We start from the raw sequence: 18,549 nt of genomic DNA on the forward strand, positions 1-18,549 counted from the left end.
CAATGCTTTTCATCAGCCTAATATTCTATTAGTTTGCAGCAGCATAAAATAGATCACTGTGCACAGAAGAAATCCAGTTTCAAACCAAAACATGTCCTTTCAGATCTGAAAAAGTTTTTCTTCTACTTAGAGCATATACAGAGCAGACTATATAATGCAACCACAGCTGTATTTTCTGTAAGGTATTAGCACAGCAGTCTCCTGATTTGGAGCTACTGAAAACTGGACACTTAAGCAGATCCAAGTTTCCATCTCCCCTGTTTAATTATTCATACTGTGAAATTGTGGTATCTGCACTCTTTTTCCAGGTCAGTCTCCATCGCAAGCACGTAAACCTACCAGCTACCTGACTGAGAAATAAAAGACTATCTATCATATATTGCAGAAAAATGAGGAATCTCATTTGGTATCTCAAATTTTATGTTTAACAGGTTGTGCCAAGACAACAACAGACATTGTTTTAGCACTAACCTCTCTAGCTTCCACACAGAAATAATCCAATAACATTACAGTTCTTGGAAAGGAAAATAGAGGTCCTAACACATATTGTGTATTGTTAGAAGCAACACAACGAATTCAGTACATTATGGAATCATATTTTGTATTTCATTTTGTATTGTCTTTTAAGTAAAACAATTTACTGAACGATGTTGTTCTTTAAGCTACCGAGATTCAAAATTTAGTATGTAACACCCAGATAGTGAATTTTTAAATGCATTTGGCAAATCTCAAGACACAATTCAGCAGCAGAGTTAAAAGCTGATAAAAAGTGCTAGCAAGCAAAAGCACGCCCACTGGTAGATTTGATGCTAAAAACACAGGTGGAACATAGGTCTGCTTTCTCTACATACTTCAGAATTCCTATAAGGTGGCAATTATACAATCTGGTTTAATTATAAACAAACGAATCAAAAGATAGGGACCATCCAACTACTTAACACTGCCAGTAACCAAGTTAAGGCTGCTGCTTCAAAAACTTGGTGAATTCACAGCGAGTGGCCACTTCATAAACTAAGAATAACCACCACCATTACATTTTAATCCTTTACACCTCACAGTCCTTACCATGAAAATCTGATCAAAACAAGCATATTTTCAAATATTCCACAAAACAAACACAATAGTCATCATTTACACAAAAGGACCACAGAATAAAGTGGTAATGTGGTTTTTTTGGCTTTGTTTATCTTTGTTGTCATTTCTTTGGGGTTTTTTGTTTGTTTCTTTGTTTTGGTTGGTTGGGTTTGTTTTTTAAACAAGGTGAAAATGACAGAACTAAGACAGCTCCCTTATATGGAACATTTTTTAATGGAAATATGGAGAATAAACTAGGTAAAACATTTAATACAAGTGCATGTGAATGCAGTATTACATTTATCTCCTTGGGAAAATTCTTGAAAGGAAGGGTTGCTATCAGATAAAGCTGAATCAACCATTTCAACATACTTAAAAAACTGTAATGATCAAATGGAAACAAGAATGTTCTGAGCTCCAAACACCACAATTTAAAACACCATTAAAAAAAAAAAAAAGTGAGCTTTTATAAACAATTCTGCAACATCTTTACCACTATGCTGGTAAAACTCAGGGCACTGGCCATATAATAATAAACAATATAATTCTTTGAGCTGTGCTGACATTGTTACTGCCATGACTGTAACCACAGACTAAGAAAAAAAGAAAGGGAAGAATCAAACAAGCTGAAGAAATTTTGATATAACAAAGAAGAAAGAAAAATGCTTTTAGATGATGACTGGAGTATTATTTAGGTTACACTCAGCAACCAGACTGTGTATGTAATTCCTGTATGCCAAGAAAATTTAATAGGCAGCAGCTGCACGATTTCTAGTATGGCATTTGCACGAGGGAGTTAAATAGTCACAGAGATATGTATATAACAGTACACCTACAGCATAATGCATAATGCTAGAAAATTACAGCTTTAGTAAGAGAACTGCCTGTTAACATATTGTGGCGAGAAATGAATCCCATGATCTGTATGTAATATGAAATGGAGGAAATAAGAAAAAGGCGTACTTCAGATGCCCTTAATGCTCTGCAATATTTTATTTAGGACTGAACTCAGTTGTGCTAAAAATGTAATTCTAACGTTATCCACCTTAGTGGAAACACAAGGCAGGATTTAAATTTTCAGCCTACAGAAATTCTCCTGAGCACAAAAGTGCTACCTGAAGTCTCCAATTTCAACATAATTTTGATAACTTAAATGTCAAAAAGCAAAAAGAGGTTGAATGAAATTATAAAAAGAGAAACACAAATTAAACGAAAAGTGGGTGGAAGCGCCTTACCAGTTTTGGGTGTCAAACTCAAATCTGTGTCAGAAGAAGAGGACTGTCGACTGTAGGACTTGGAAGGTGAAAAGGAATAGGTTTGGTTTTTCAGAGGGGTGGAGGGTCCTGATGAATGAGTATTGGGATTGGGATCTTCATTGAAGGGAATCCTGCCAGAAGAAGGTGGAAACACATTCAGTAATCCTGTGCCAAAGGACCTGGCTGACAGCAGCATGATCCAAACACCAGGATGGGGTTGGGGCAGGGCCAGCAGCTATTCCTTAGGTGCGAGACTGGGGATGAGGCCAAAGGCAAATGCTGTTTAACCACTCAGCACTCTACAGATAGATGCTGATAATCTACAATGAAACAATTAAGCCAAATGAAAGGCATGAGATGGGACCAAAAAAAAAAAAAATATATATATATATATGCAAAAGAAAAAATTGAAAACAGTTCATGGCTTAAAAATCTAGTCATATACACAACGTTTGAGTTAGTTTAATGAAGAAAAAATGATTTCAAGTTATATTTGTGTTTATACATATCCATACATTTATGTATATACACACATATACATTTTAAGAAAAAAAAAAAAAAAATGTTTCCTTATCCTATAGCATCAACAGCATGCCACAGCTAAAAACAGAGCCAAGAGGAGAACCTTTATGGGAACAGCTATATTGACAAACAGTTCACTTATGCACAGATTGACTTACCTGCTCTCCAAAGTTGTCTCTTCCACAAATGGCACATACCCTTCATTTAACCATTTTAAAACCAAAGTATTATATCTGAATTATGTCTGAAAGCAATTGTTAACTCCAATCAAAACATGATTTCCCCTAAGGACTGTAACACAGCAAATGTTACTCAGATTTATCAACTTATTTTTACTTAATTTCTTAGAAAATAAGTTTATTAAAAAGAAACAAAGAGTGTGGCTTTGTGGAAGAGACTGATGCACTTTCAAGAAACTAATGCCTTTGTTTCAGGAGCTGCACAGAGAGTTCTTCACTGACAACAGAAGGTTTCTCCACGAGAAAATGAGGGAGAAAAGATGGGTGGTACCTGCCTACACTGCCTGCCTGCCTGCACTTTGCGACCACTGTGCCTTGTGGCCTGCCTCTCCCCAGCTCTTGAGTCTGAGCAGTCTCGTACCAGTGTAGATGAGAGTGGGAACAGACACAGAGAAGTTCTGAGTAAGTCGTGAGCCAGTAGCAGTGTGAATTGGGCTGTTGTGAGTCGAGCGGCATCCATGGCTTGGCGGATGAACCAGCGGAGACCTGAGAGAATTTGCAGCCAAGGTGGAAGAAAAGAAAACAATACATACAAACAGGTTGCAAAGTTATGTTATAAATGATTTCAGGGAAGTTTAGCTAGAGGAGATCTCTTATTTTAAGCAGACTAAGAATTTTAATTCCTAGCATGCAAGAGTCCAGATGAAATAAAGAGAGAAAGGAAAAGCTTAAGTACTAGCTTATGATTATAAATTGATTTTTTGGCAACAGTGCATCAAGTTAGTAAAGCCAATAATAAGAAGCATTAGTTGACTTTGCTGGCTTTGAGAAACTGCCTCACTTTTTAGACTGAGGGACAACGATTCTGTCAACATCCACTACCAAACTGCTACACAAGGATTATTTGGTGGATGGAATTTCCACCTTTCACTCCAGAGTTATCTACAAAAGCCTTTTAAGTTGGTGGTTGCCAGGTCCAGGTTTTTTTGTTTTGTTTGTTTTAAATAATCACTGTTATTTCATGCTGCAGTTTATTCGAAGCTCTTTCGATGGCAAAGTTTTAAAACAAAGACAAGTTAAATAAGCTATTATTTGAAACAGAAAACTACTTCTGAGAAGCCAGAGCACATTGCTTCCTAGAAAATGTCTGATTTTTAGTGCAATAACATAACAGTAAGTTAATAAAGATGTCTGGAAACATTATGGAAGTAGTACACTTTGTAACACTGATTTTTCCTTTTACAAATCGGCTGACACTTTGAAACAGAAAGTCACTAACTTATCCAAGCAAAAATTTAGAGACTGCAAGTTATTTCCCTACTAACTCCTCTGCACATTAAAAATCCGTGTGCACACTGCCTTTAACACTGCAGTAGAATTTACTGATTTCTGTTATATTTCTCCCATCATAAACAATATCCTCTGCAAGTACACCTTAGCCCTACCTGTTCTGCAACAGTGGAAAGCAAAGGACACAAGAAAAGATGAGCCTACCTAGGGTCACTCTCTAAACCGCTGACTGAACTGTGCAAACCCTTCTATGATCAGCACAGCTACTCAAACTTGACTGTACTCCAATCAGAACATCTTAAATACAAGGCATATCATTACATCTTCACAGAACCATTTGTTGCACAAACACAGTCACTGCAAACTAATCATTCATTGGGAAATTTGTGAATCCCAGACCAAGGATAATACTTTTGCTAGCAATATATATGCAAAGAAAAAAAGCCATAATACCACCCCAGCTTCTAAAGAAATAACGTAAGTAAGCCACATCATTCCAAAACTGTAGAAAATAAAACTGAGTTCCAGACATAAAAAAAAATTTAAAAACTGCAAAAGAAAACAGATTCTGGAGGGAGAAGGGGGGTGGGAGGGGAAATAACACCTGTTATGTAAAACTGAATGACTATGAAAAGAAATGAAGTCTGTTCCTCTAAAAGCTAGTAATTAATACTTACTCCTTCATTTCTTTGGATGGAGAGTTACATGCAGGTAAAAATGCTGATGTGCTACTTAATTTATCCAACGTGCAGGCTGTTCCTATGGCTCGTACTACCAGTCCGGACTCTCCCTCCAAATCAAAACACTGCAAATAACCAACAACAGCATTTCCTCTCATTTCAAGGACTTTCAAGCCAATCTTCCTTTGCAGCTCACCTACAACACAAAAAGTGAAAAGCTCATAGGTAATTGCAGTGAACTTCTCCTGTTTTCTATTGTGGGCTTTGTCTCCTCTATGATTTTGGAACTGCAGATCAAAGAAACAGGTAATAGTTCTGTTTTTATATAATTACATTAAGCACCTCTTCTTCCTATAACACAGAGTGATATTTCATTAGTTTTCACTCTTTTCCTCTAAATCTATTCTGATTGCAACTGCAGTTTGTTGTTTTGTAATTTATTTATTTACTTTAAATTCTCATTAACTGTTCTCTTTTTTGTTTATTCAGAGACAGAGAAAGATGGTCAAGATGTGTGCTGGAACACAAAAGATTATAGACACTCCTTCATACAGTTCAATCTAATGCAACATCTTTGAAACACCTGTGAAAATCTATTACTTTTGTATTCACAAACACTCAAAACCTATTTAACTTAATTTAACCTTATCCATGCTTTTAGTTCTTTTAAAATTTATATTACTTTACTTGGTAACCTCATCTAAAAAATAATGTATGACATAAAGTAAGCAAAACATAATTCCAAATACACTACTACTGCAAACCAAGAACTGCACACAAAGACTGCAAACCCCAGTTACTGTAAGTTACAAAATTCCTCAGGATTCTTCAGACACAAATCAATGACTGCAATATGAAGCACTGCATTATATGGCATAAAAGAGTGTTACTATGAGGCCTCTTTGGTACTTTACACTGCCATGAATGAGAATAGTAATAAAACACAACAGAACACTTCCACACGCGCTCTTTTACTTGTTTTCACCTTTTATGCAAGAAAAGGTATTTACTAATGTTAATCCTTTAAAATGGCAACCAGAGGAATTAAATTTGTAATGAAATTTCTAATAATTCACGTCAGTTATGGCAATATTGTTCCACATACTCCCACAGTATCTACTGGTTCTCTTAGTGAAGATACTGAGTATCACCTCCATATTCTGTTTAGGTTGCCCCTTTTACTAAACATCTCCATACATTTGCAAAGCAAAATTTACTTTTTCTTCTAGTATCTGCCCTGAAACTGGTTGTATCTACAAGATATCTGATTACATTAAGTGCCTATTACAGAACTGAAGCCACTGCCTACTGTTCTAATGATTATTTTTTCAACATTTCATTGTATTCCTTACACCTCCAGCACTGGTTGTCTCCTCTCTTAGCGTACAAGTCCTCTAATCTCTAGTGCAGGACTCATTTGTTCTGCTCCACAGTCACAGAGATGGGGACCCTTGACTCACAGGCTGTATTCATGTTTCTAATGCCAGACAGACAGAAAGACAGACAGAAAGACAATCTGTGAAGGTAACTGATACTATGGAGATATAAATTGGAACTCTAGTGACTAGTCTGTCCAAAAATTGTAAGCATATCCTGAAGAGCTGTAAGGCAATATGGAAGCATTCTTCAAAATGGGAGACAAATCATGACTTAGAAAAGATGATGAATAAGGTATGTATCAGTACACTATGTCTGAGATCATGCCAAAAGATACTAATTCACATACTTCAATGTAGTGCAAAGAGGGCTTCAATGTAGTACAAAGAGGGCAGTTTATGCTATCTTTATTAGACTCAAAGTACCACTAATACCCTTCATATGGGTAAACAACATCTTCAAGGGAGTTCCATTTCTTTTTCAGCCTTGCTAAAAACAGCCAATAAATTGCATAGCAGTATGGCATCCCTAAGAGGGGTGGGGTGGACTTTCTGTCACACTAGTCATTAGTTAGAACAACAGAACCTTCTGAAACATGAGATAATATGAACTGAAAAAATAAACACTTAATACCGAAAATTATAACACAACCTTGTCTCCAAACTAAGCCACTAATTTGAATGGTGACTTCTTTTACAAAGCAGCAATAACCATTGCAGCCTGCATGTTTAATACCTGACATCAGAGAAATGAGTCTTTGTCTAGCCTCATTTGATGCTCTTGGTGTACGTATTCGGTCTATCCATTGGTATTCCGGGTCTTCATTAACTACCAGTTCTTCCACAAATCCATGGATTATTACTGCTCTGTAACACTTCGGAATAGATGTAGCTGTTAAAGAAATATAAAAAAATGCAAGGTCTGAGTCTAAGACAAATGAATTCAAAGACTAATAGAAAATTACATCTAGACACTGATGTGATTCCAGAATGTAATCCACACTTTTTTTTTTTTTTTTTTTCTGTTTAGCTCCATTCCTATATCAAATAGATTGATCTGTTAAAACGTGGACATACCAGAGGCAATTTTGTTCCAGAGATGCTGTAAGGCCAGTAATTGCCCAGTGTACTGGTTACAATGCCTCTAAAACATGTAACATTCTGAAACTTTTTGACTTTTTGCCTCTTTAACAGAACATTCACTGAAAGTAACATAATGATCAGAAAGATGAGGGAAAGAGGAAGCTACCTACACTGCTTTGTGAAAAGAAAATATATGAAAGAAAAAAAATTAAAAAAGAAGCAAACTAAACATGTTTTTTGTATTTGCTACTGCTGTCAACATAATCCACAGTGGGTTTATGCGATGAATTGGCAAGTGGAGGGAAACAGAGTCAGTAAAGAAAGAAGGAAAAAAAAACTTTGGTTTTCCTTTTTTTTCCCTCTACTTACTGCAAAAAAACTTTACTCCACACGATGACTGCCTGAATCTGTTTAAATCATTGAAGAGATCTACTTTCACCACCACATTAATCTCCCCACGTATACCTATCAAAAAGAAAACATGAAATGGTGTTAAAAAACAATACAGAACTAGCCATTCTGTAATCTAATACAATCCTAACAGAACTGCCTGCTTCAATTGGCTGCTAACGTGTCAGTTCTAGCTTGGGCCAGAGGAGCAGGATGGCATCTCCTTGCCTTCAAGTGTGCCACAGAGATGCCCTCTCACAGGAAGCTGCTAGTTCTGCCCAGCCTTTGAGGCTGAAGCCACACAAGCAACAATCATTAATACCTGCTGCAACAAACAGGATTTTGGAAGGGTGGTACTGGGAAAAGAGAAGCCATCAGCCACCTGCTATTGCAGTGGGCCCAGCTGCAGGGAGCAAGTGCTGCTTGCTGCTTTGAGCTGCTATCATCGGTGCTGGCAGGGCAAGAAATCAAGTAGTAAATTCTATGATATTGTCCTAGGACATGCTCAGCACAAAAAGGCAGGACTACGTTGGATTATAGATACCTCAAAACTAGTCCCGCTCACATCAAGTTTTTTTGTGGTGTTTAGAGCATTTTACATTTTCTCCCTCAAATAGTAGCAAGATTATGGTAAAGCTGAAGTCGATACAATGAGAAAAGTTACAGCTCTTCTGAGAACCAGAAAGCAGGTAATGTAAAATATTTTCTGAACAAATATATAAAATAAGGTACTACAGAATCTTTTGGCTACAACTAAATCTTATTAATAGGACTGGATTTCTTCAGAATGTAGCTGTTCCTTTTCAGATTTTTCCTGCTCCTATTTTGAACTTACTCCTTCTCCTGCACCCATTGTCTAAATCCTTTCACATCATGTTATTATGGATTCTGACATACTGAGGGCTAAACTTCTTGATGAATCTGATCTCTAGTGACTTCAGAAGCCTTTAGGACAGAAATATCCAACTCAGAAAAATCATCAGATTCACAGACTGACAAACATTATTGCAGTAAAGTCACCTACAGTTATCTTCCCAAATGCCAATAGAAAGAAGCCTACATTTACTGTAGCAGGAAGTACATCAAACTAACACATTTTCACACATAATCATGCTAGGAAGCAAGAAAAAAATTTAAGTAAATATAGATAAATGTCAATTTTCTTTTAAGAAAGCATTAATTAATGTTTGCCAAGCATTGAGATAATTAAAATCTACTGCTACAAGCATGAAATTTATTTTTGTTTTATCTAAGTAGAAGAAAGAACTGTGAAAAACCAACAGAACTAGAAAATACAGGGAAGTCTAATTCTCCAACATACAAATTGCACACATCCTAAGACAAGAGTTCAAAAGAAAGCATCCAATACGAAAATGGGAGTAGAATTAAAAAAAAAAAAAAAAAACCATGCAATATTTTGTAAGACACTTTTCCACTGTAACTGTAAAAAATGCAGCAAGAAAAAAAATTATCACTAGTTATGATGACCATCCAATAAATACTACTAATGCTTTTCCGCCAATTAAATGTAATCAGGTTTTAAAATAGTTAAGTCATTTTAATTCCCACTGTATAATAAACTATGACAGTACTAATACCCACACAGATGCTCTGCAGTAAGGTATTCAAGAAGACAGCTTGCTGTACATGGACCTTAATTTTCTGGGATGGATGCTCTGCCTCTTTAAAATCTAAGGCACAAGCATCATTAACTTCATTTTCTCATACCCTCAAGATACTCTGAAGAACTCTACCTAGGACTGCTGGCAGGGAAATGGAGTTTCACCCTGCATTTTATGTTTGCCATATCCTGCCCTACCATCTCAAATGAAGCTTATCCAACACCCCAGGAAGGCACATCGTAAGTAACTTCAGCAAAAATACATTCTTTTAGTAAACACAAAGTAATTGAATAAGTATGTTTTAGGGTTGTTTTTTTTAACTGATTTTTCCAGTAACTATTTCCATCAACTATTTTAAATAGTATGAGAAGATGTTTTCCACTTGTCACAAATTTTATGAAAGGCATTCTGCCAAGCCTTAAGATTCTGGCACAGTAGTTGAGACTTTCTTATGTCGGAAATATTAGACATCTTTCATATATGATCATTATTGCTATTAAACATGAGAAGTCCCAGAAGTATTTTGTCACTGATTTTAGATGGCATTCTTAACTTACTGAAGAGCTGATAAAAGCACCAAAACTGGAGCTTTCCAGCTCCTGAGGCTAAAATTATTACACATTTCTGAGGACTGCTAACAGAAAGCAACAATGCAAAACAACAAAATTAGAAAACCTTACCATGGATGGTATCATAAATTGGAAACCATCCTGAAATAACTGTAGCTGCTTCACTATAGAGCAAGGGATCAATATCAATGTATACTTTGCCAATAGCATCATTAGCGCTGTAGGTATCATGATCAAGAACTGTGATCTGGAGAGGCTCATCTTGTAGCTCTTCATCGTCTACCTAGAAATAAATATTGACATGGAATTTGAATACTTAAAAAAAAAAAAAAAAAAAAAAAAAAAAGCAGGGGAACACTGCTGGAAAAACAAGCACAGTAAGAGGTGAGTCAGTTATGTACAGAGACAGGACACAGATAAATCTAATTTCTACTTCCTGGATCTAAACAACACATTATTTTTACTTTGACCTTCATCAAATGCTGAAAACCTGAAACAAGAGTTATCACTGGGAGAAGTACAGAAAAACAAGATTACACTGATTGCATAGTTTAAAATTCCACATTATTTTAAGTCATAGTACTTACCCATCTCCATAATATATATACTTTTCATAATAAAATGTGAAAACTTAACGTAAAGAGTCTCATAGGACTGTGACACCCTGAAGTTATGCTCTCCCATTTCAACACTGATCGGAGGCTTAGAAAGAATACAAGATACTTTATACAACTCACAGCAAAAATTAACTAATTTCAGACATGCACTTTCCTAAACGAATGCAATAATCCATCTTCAGACACACTGGCTATTTTTTTTTTTTTTTTTTGGAGATATAAGATTCTCCTACTTTTTGTGCTGAACACCACAAAGCAAGGACGAATCCTGCTAAACCTAATGGGAAGACTGGTGTAAGCATTTGCAGAATTTCAACACAGTGTTGCTAGAAGGTCAAACTACACACACACACACTCTTACGATCTCTTAAGCAGTTGGTGTTTTTCCACTCCTTGAAATGTGGATTTCTGATTCTTATTTTTTTTCCAATGTTATTGTTTGGCTCTTTCCTTTCCCAAATCCATTTTTCCATGCAGAAAGAGAGAATTTTAAGACTTCCGTTATTGTCAAAAAAAGCTCTTTCTGAACTAATAGAGTTAACCCTCCATACAGTTCAGCTAATTTCTTCTACCTCCCAAAAGAAAAAAAAAGACCCAAGGAACTGAAAAAAATTAAGAAAAAAAAAAAAGAACTAAGAGAACGGAGTGAACTTCAACATCGTAGTTCTGCTTTCTTAATAAACACGGACTGCAAGTATGAGCTGTACTTCTACAAGGATTTCACATCAATAAGTTGCCTAAGCTTACTGATTCATACCTGCTCTAACATCACCCTACTCCACATACACCTATTTGCCAACATGTTTATACTGAGATATTATCTTAGAACACTATAAACAAATCAGTACTACGCATCCAAATATTGTAGCAAGTAATTAATTCTACACACCATTACACAATTTATTTTTTTTAAGTGTAACAAAAAGGCAGTAACAAAAAATAAATATGTTCAGGGCACAATATCAAAGGACACCTACAGTACTACTGTATTCAGTCCATCAAAATGAACTAATCAGATCCTTGAAAGGAACAAGCAATTATGGGAGAACGCCAAGTGTTCTCATTATTACGTAAGGAAACGCGAAAGAAAGCATCAGGCAACTGCTGTGCAAACACTTCATTTTTTAATTTTCTTAACATAAATCCTGTTTCCTTTGTCAAGTGCATCATTTCCTCTAGCCAAAGTAACAGTTCAAATAGCAGCTAACCTTACTCAACTCAAAATTACTCTTAAAAAATAAAAAAGAAAAAGAAAAAAGAAAAAAGAAAGGAAAAGGAGCAAATCCACATGGATACCTGAAGGCCTACTGGATAAAGCTTTTACCCCTGCCATAACACTTGAGTTGCATCCCATTTGCCAAGTTTTTCTCTTTATAAAGAATCTTAACAAAAAAGCCAATGAGATACCATTGGCAAATACAGTTTGACCATAAATAGATTTACTGAATGGCTTCATATGTATTTAAACAGAATTACTTTCACTACCCAAAACATTTTTCTGCCTAAGGTGGTATTATTTCATCAAAGGCATCCATGCAGACACAGGTAAACTCTCAGAAAATACTTACTTCAAATTTAAACCATTCAGAATTCCACTGAGGATTGAGTGACTTTGGATATACATCTGTCTTAAACGTTGTATTTCCAAATTTTACCTAAGAATACAAACAATCATTACAAATAAACATTAATGAATAAATTTAGAAAGTGAGTTACTCATCAAATCTTTACTTGCAAATAATTTCAAATACGTATTTTAATAATATCAATACATTCTTTTCAAGGAGAGTTACTTTGTAAACCCATGTACTTCTATCAGTATGTAATGTTACATTATCACCAATATGCGGAATGGACCTCTCCCATCATTTATATTTCCTCTCCATCACTTTAGTGTTAAAATATCACTTTGTATTACTCGTGGTCACTCAGTACACCATCTCAGCAATTTGATTATTCTATATAAACATTTATATTTTATGTTTTATTACCATTCTCTCTAGGATTCATTTATCATTTTACAGACAAGCTATAAATGAGATATAGAATTAAAATGGTAGAATTAGTGAACTTATTTCTTAAAACACACTGTCTTGACCTGCTGTTTTACTATGCCAAACACACATCCCTGAATTCACAGCAGCAAGGACAAGCACCTTCACAGTTTCTAGTCCTCCCATGTTACAGAAAATTCCAGAAGGCAAATCAGCAACAAGGACAGCGGGAACTATCTATCTATATATCCCTTCTAATCTTCTGTTAACGAAGATTAAATATTCTACATATTTCTATTGATCAAGGCTAATAAGCAGTTAAAGGTGTGTATTTCAGGAATCTCTACTTGGCCTCTGCAGGATTCTATTTCAGGACCATGTCACAAACAGAATTTCTGTGCTGGTCTATGCACCAAGAAGCCATGCTGCATAATCCAAGAGGCTTCACTTTACTGTAGCTTTCATTCCAAACCCCTACACACCCTTGGAGTTCTGTGAATGGTACCTCTCAAAATACTCAGTATTTCAGCTCCTACCACATATCTGATGGTACCTACAACTACAGGAAATTATGGTTGTGAATTCTTTCTTAAGGAAGTCATGTGTGCTGATTTTAAAAACATACTGCAAACAAAGGCAGCTACAGATTTTGAATATAATTTGGTTTTTGAAAGTCTAAATAGATCCTGGAAATTCAATTTAGGCTCAGATTTCAAATGCTGTCTTGCATTTAAAACATTTCAACACTTTTTTAAGGATGTCTTAATTCTTAACACTATTACTGTTTTACACAGGTGCACAACCTAATTCTAAAAGGCTCTGTACTTGCTTACGTACAGCCTGTTAATTTGAACAACTTTAAGGACTGCAAAACTGACCTACAAGTTCCCACTGATCTCTTATACATATGTGGTATACATATGTGGTATACATCACCACACCTCAAGCAAGAGAACTCTGTAACAATTCTATTCAGGATCTGGACTTAATTCAAGAACAATAATGCTTTTGGAAAGCATCCTATTTTGAAAATAAGCTTTGAAATCAAAATTCGGGGTGGAAAGCACGAGGCATAGCACTGTTAGTATAAAAAAAAATAACCTAGCTATCAAAACGTGGATTCAGACTAAGAGCATACAGACAACAGCACACCTATCTGAATGGTGTATTCATCACACAAAGCACTACAATAGTGATAATTACACTGGTGTAGCAGAGCTACTTTATGCAGAAGCTGCCAACACACAACAGCACAGAGCTCCACCCAGCCTAATTTTACATGCTATCTTACGAGTAAATGAGCTCCCTGTGAGCCTCAGGCAGCACTAAGGATACTCAGCCAGTATTCCAGCCAGATCATTAAAGCTAGGAGAGGTAATCTCCTGCACTGCTGTCCATTGTACAAATTTAGCAGCACAGCTGCAGAAGAAGCTGTGCTAATTTGTTCCAGACCACACGTGCTGGCTAAATCCACATTATACATAACCTCAAACAAGTAACCACTTCGAAGTCTTTCATCATTTTCTTTTCTAGTTCTAGATTTATATTACAATATATAAGAAAGAAATTAAATGCTAGCAATCAATTAGCACTTCAATATGCTTTCCACTTGTCAGTTTTATTTAAATGAAAAGGTTTGGTAAAGGCTTTCAGCAACCTTATGCCGAAAAACAAAATGACACTTTTAAGCTCATTTTGACACGTTCTGCCCGCAGCTGTAACTGCTCCTCATGTGAAAAGGGTACTTCCCACGCAGAACTTGTTTTCCAAGTACTGGCCCTAAAAGCAAGGCCTCATCTACGAATTTCCTCAGCCTTATTTGTGCCAAGACATTCTTGAAGCTGAGCGTTAGTTAACACAGCTAACCAAACCAAATGCTGAAAAACTGCCCTTTTTTCTTTTGTTTAGCTAACATTTAGCCAGGTGTGTTTCTACATATGCCTTGCTACAAAGCTGCTCACACTGCAGGTAGGGATGGTAGAGAAAGAAGGTGCAGGGTTGGGAACAAGTGACCAACAGGAGAGGAGAGGGCTGCTTTTTCCCAAGGCAGCATAGAAGCGGCCAACTGACAGCAGAGCTGTACTTCCTACTCTGTTTCTTGTCTTCCTACACAAGAAGCGTTGTAGTCTGCCTACTAATCAAATTTAAAACCACAAGTGAATCTCCCTGTAAGACAGACGAACTTACTGGTGAGATTCCAGTTTTTCAACGTGTACAGTTCCTGAATGACATTTTTCCTATTAGAATCCCATTACTGTGCCAACCTTCAATGACTATTTATAGTACAGGCACACACTTGTGTAGGATTCCATTTCTGAACAACTCTTTTCCTGAAGGTATGACTTTTCAAACTGTGGAATGCTACTGAAATTGTTCTAGAGCTATTTCTGATGGATATAGAGCCGCTGAGCAAAAGGTCCTCATCAGCTCATTTTTCAATCCCCTCCTAAGAACTCTTTAAACTAGAAGAGAGAAGGATTTAGGCTGGATGTTAGGAAGATATTCTTTACCCAGAGGGTGGTGAGGCACTCGCACTGCTGCCCACAGAAGCTATGGGTGCCCCATCTCTTTCACAGCCAGGTTGGATAGGGCTCTGGGCAGCCTAAGCTGGTGGGTGGCAGCCCTGCCCACAGCATAGGGTTGGAACTGGAGGGGCTTCAAGGTCCCTTCCACCCAACCTGTTCTGTAATTCTATGAAGAACCAGCATGGGTCTGTTAGTTATGACAGTAAAAAATGTTTGCACTTGATAGTTTTGGTGTAATTCAAGCATATAAACTATATTAAGTATGTCCTCAATAAAAATTCTGTTTGAAAATGCTAGCTTTTCACACACTTTTAATTGAAAATATACATAAGAGCCTTAAAAGAGGACCTGTACAGTCACTCTCCACTTCCTATATTCGGAGATATAAGTGACCTAAAAACACTTCCGAAGACAGCTTCGTTCTGTTACAACGCATCTACTGAATCCCGGAACGGATTCCATTGGGCTGGCGTATAACGAGCCACTCATTAACAACCCTCAGCCCGAGGCTGAAAAGAGCAGGTGAAAGGACACTCGGGCTGCCCAGGGCTGTCAACTAACAATCACTCCCGAGCGTACCCAGAAGCCGCTCTACAGACACCACAGCCGACACGGACGCGGCTGTCCGCGCCGTTCCCGCCGGCGTTGCGGAACGCGGCCCAACGCCGCAGCAAGGGGGCCGCGCTCGGAGCCCGCCCGCCCCGCCGAGGGCAGCGCTCCGCCGCACGCCGCGGGGCGGCACCGCCCAGCCAGCAGGGGGCGCCCCGCGGGGCGGCGGCCCGGGGCAGCGCGGCGGGGGCGCAGGTGCCTCTGCACCGCGGGGCCGGCGGCAGGTGCGGGCCCGAGGCGGGGGCCGCCCACCCGCCCCGGGTCCCGGCGTCCCTCCTCTCCCGCAAACCTCCACAAAGGCGTCGGTCAAGTCGCTAGCGCGATCCATCACCGGCAAATGGCGCCCCGCCACGATTTTGACCTTCAGCTTCCCCGGCATCTTCCTCCTCCGCCTCCCGCTGGCTGCAGGGAGAAAACAACCGCGCGCGTCCCATGGAACGGCACGGCCGAGCCGTGGGGGCGGGCGGAGCGGCCGCGCATGCGTCACACCGAGCAACGGTCTCTCGCCGCCCGCCCATGCCCGGCGCCGACGCCCGCACCCGGCGCCGCAACGGCCGCGGGCACGCGCGCGGTGACGTGCCCAGCAGGAAGGGGACGGGCGCTACGCGCACGCGTACACAGCGAGGCGCGAGGAAGGAAAGGGGCGCGCGGCTGCCCCCCTTCGGGCCTTGGGGTGCTCCGCCGTCAAGATGGCGTCGTCGGCATGGAGGTCGCGCTGCAGTGCCGGCGCTGACTCCTCGATGGGTTCCGCGCTAGCGATGGACAGGCGGGGTGCGCGAGCGCCGAGTCATCGATGGCCGAGGTTGCCGCCGTCCTCGCCGGGGCCCGTATCCAGTCCAGCTAGGCTGCGGGGCGAGCGGCCTGGGCTTCCCGAAGAAGGATGTGCTGCGGGAGAGGCTGATGGCTCCTGCGGGGGGACTGGAGTGTGTGGGTGCGCTGCCTTAAATCAGAAGAAAAACATTTACAGGAATTGAGGGATCATGAATAGATTAAATGGAATTTAGTTATGAGAAATAGGATTTGATATGGTTCATGTGGCCGGGTTTTGACTTCTTGATGCCTGAAAAGCTCTTTGTTTAGGAAATAGCTCGGGGGAAGGTTGGGAGACAAAGCCGCAGGTGTGCCTGTCTGTGGGGGCCTGGGACTGCAGACCTGGGTTGCGCTGGGCCTCGTGGGTCCCCTCCAGCTCAGAGTACTGCGTGGTGTGCAGGGATATAAAGAGCCTTTGTGCTTGGGCTGAGCAGTGCCCAACCGTGGAGCCAAGTGCGAGATCTGGTTGGATTATTCCCCTCTCTTTCTAATCTTACAAAAGACTAAATAATGTTATGATTTAGGCTGTGATACTAAAAGCACAAACCATATGAAAAAGTACAGCAGCTTGCGGCAGAGCAAATTAAGGTGTGGAGCTTTGTTAGGCTATCTGCCCTCCAGCTATATGTTTTTTTGCTTCCTTAGCATAGATGGCACTTCCCTTCCTCAGCTTATTGTGAAGGTATCTCAGGATCCATTCATACTGCTGCGGGAATTTAGCAAACCTGAGGAAATGATGAGCAGGCTATGCTTTTTTATCCATCCTTGTTTCAGTGGAATGACTTTCAGGGTAGAACAGCGATAAAGAGCAAAGATCCTGGAAGGGAATCAAAGCTAGAAAATATGCCACTAATGGTGTGGCGTGGTTTAGACCAGAAGTTTGCTATTTTTAATGAAACATTCTGTTATTACCTATTTAAGTGTTGTTCTCACTCACAAAATGGAGCAATCATGCAGCACATGGACTGGATATTTCTTTTGGATTAGATTGAAGTGAAAAGCACTCACTAGCAGTACACCAAATATATTCTAGGTGTTTAATGGCAGTCAGGCCATTATAGCAAATAGAGTGTAGTGTAAAATCTTCTGAATGGCTTGGGATGTGGATGCTGGGTCCTTAGTAGTAGAACCCTAAAAAGAGGCCATTAGTTGTGTACGTTGCTTGTAAGCATAGGCATTCCTGTGTTTTAACTTTCCTACTGGTGTAGAAAATCACCAGCAGAGGGTGTGATGACAAAAAATAAAACACAGTTCTCTGTAGCCCTTGGTAGATACAGGATTCCTTGGCCCTCGTTGATTTGTGATGTACACTACATAGTAGCCCCAGATCTAGGGAGTGTGAAGTGAGTTCTTGAATCTAAACAAGTAGGAACAAAGTAAAAACAACCTTTATCATATGTTCTTTTTCTGGCAAAAACACCTTTTTTTATTTTTATTTTTTTCTGTATTCACTAAATAAATTAGAATGCAGCAAATTTTAGGAAACATTGTGTAGTTATTATGACTTTACTACATATTGTGATATGCAGAGTGATTTTTTGAGGTCCTAAAGATTGGGAAAGCTTGACAATTTTTGCTTTAATTTGGAAGAATAAATTTTTAGCCCATTAAGAAGATAAAGATTGAAACTGTCCACTACATCATAAGGAAAAGAGCACAAGTTTAGTTTTGTTGTATCTCTTCAGAGATAGGTAGGTGGCTCTACAAAACATTTGTGTAAATCCAGGTTCTTCCTAAATCTGTCTTCAAGCACTGAACAGTGAACAAAATCTCTGGAATTCTTTAAAGCTCACCAGAGGTTGAGCAGTTTGACTGACTAATGGACAGTTAATGCAGTGAGTACCTAAGTATACTCCCTTGGTAAATAAAATAGCTACTGTTTGGGACAGTTCTTAAACGATTCATGCATTATTCTGTCTGGTGCTTGCTGTAAGTAAACAAGGAAACATTCAA

General features: G+C 38.9%; 1 protein-coding gene across 1 annotated transcript in view; it reads right to left on the bottom strand.

Moving 5' to 3' along the window:
- The window catches only part of C2CD5 (C2 calcium dependent domain containing 5), a gene marked incomplete at both ends in the record, with an annotated part of 64,075 nt that extends 47,910 nt beyond the window's left edge, over positions 1 to 16,165 (bottom strand). The window contains 7 exons of the mRNA XM_079537765.1: positions 2,310 to 2,461; positions 4,999 to 5,197; positions 7,114 to 7,269; positions 7,830 to 7,925; positions 10,153 to 10,324; positions 12,227 to 12,313; positions 16,076 to 16,165. Coding sequence (XP_079393891.1) covers positions 2,310 to 2,461; positions 4,999 to 5,197; positions 7,114 to 7,269; positions 7,830 to 7,925; positions 10,153 to 10,324; positions 12,227 to 12,313; positions 16,076 to 16,165 — 952 coding nt within the window. The remainder of the gene's footprint in view (positions 1 to 2,309; positions 2,462 to 4,998; positions 5,198 to 7,113; positions 7,270 to 7,829; positions 7,926 to 10,152; positions 10,325 to 12,226; positions 12,314 to 16,075) is intronic.
- Between the last annotated feature and the right edge of the window lie 2,384 nt (positions 16,166 to 18,549).

The sequence above is a fragment of the Tetrao urogallus genome (assembly GCF_951394365.1).
Source record: "Tetrao urogallus genome assembly, chromosome: 1".
In the NCBI taxonomy this organism is placed as follows: domain Eukaryota; kingdom Metazoa; phylum Chordata; class Aves; order Galliformes; family Phasianidae; genus Tetrao; species Tetrao urogallus.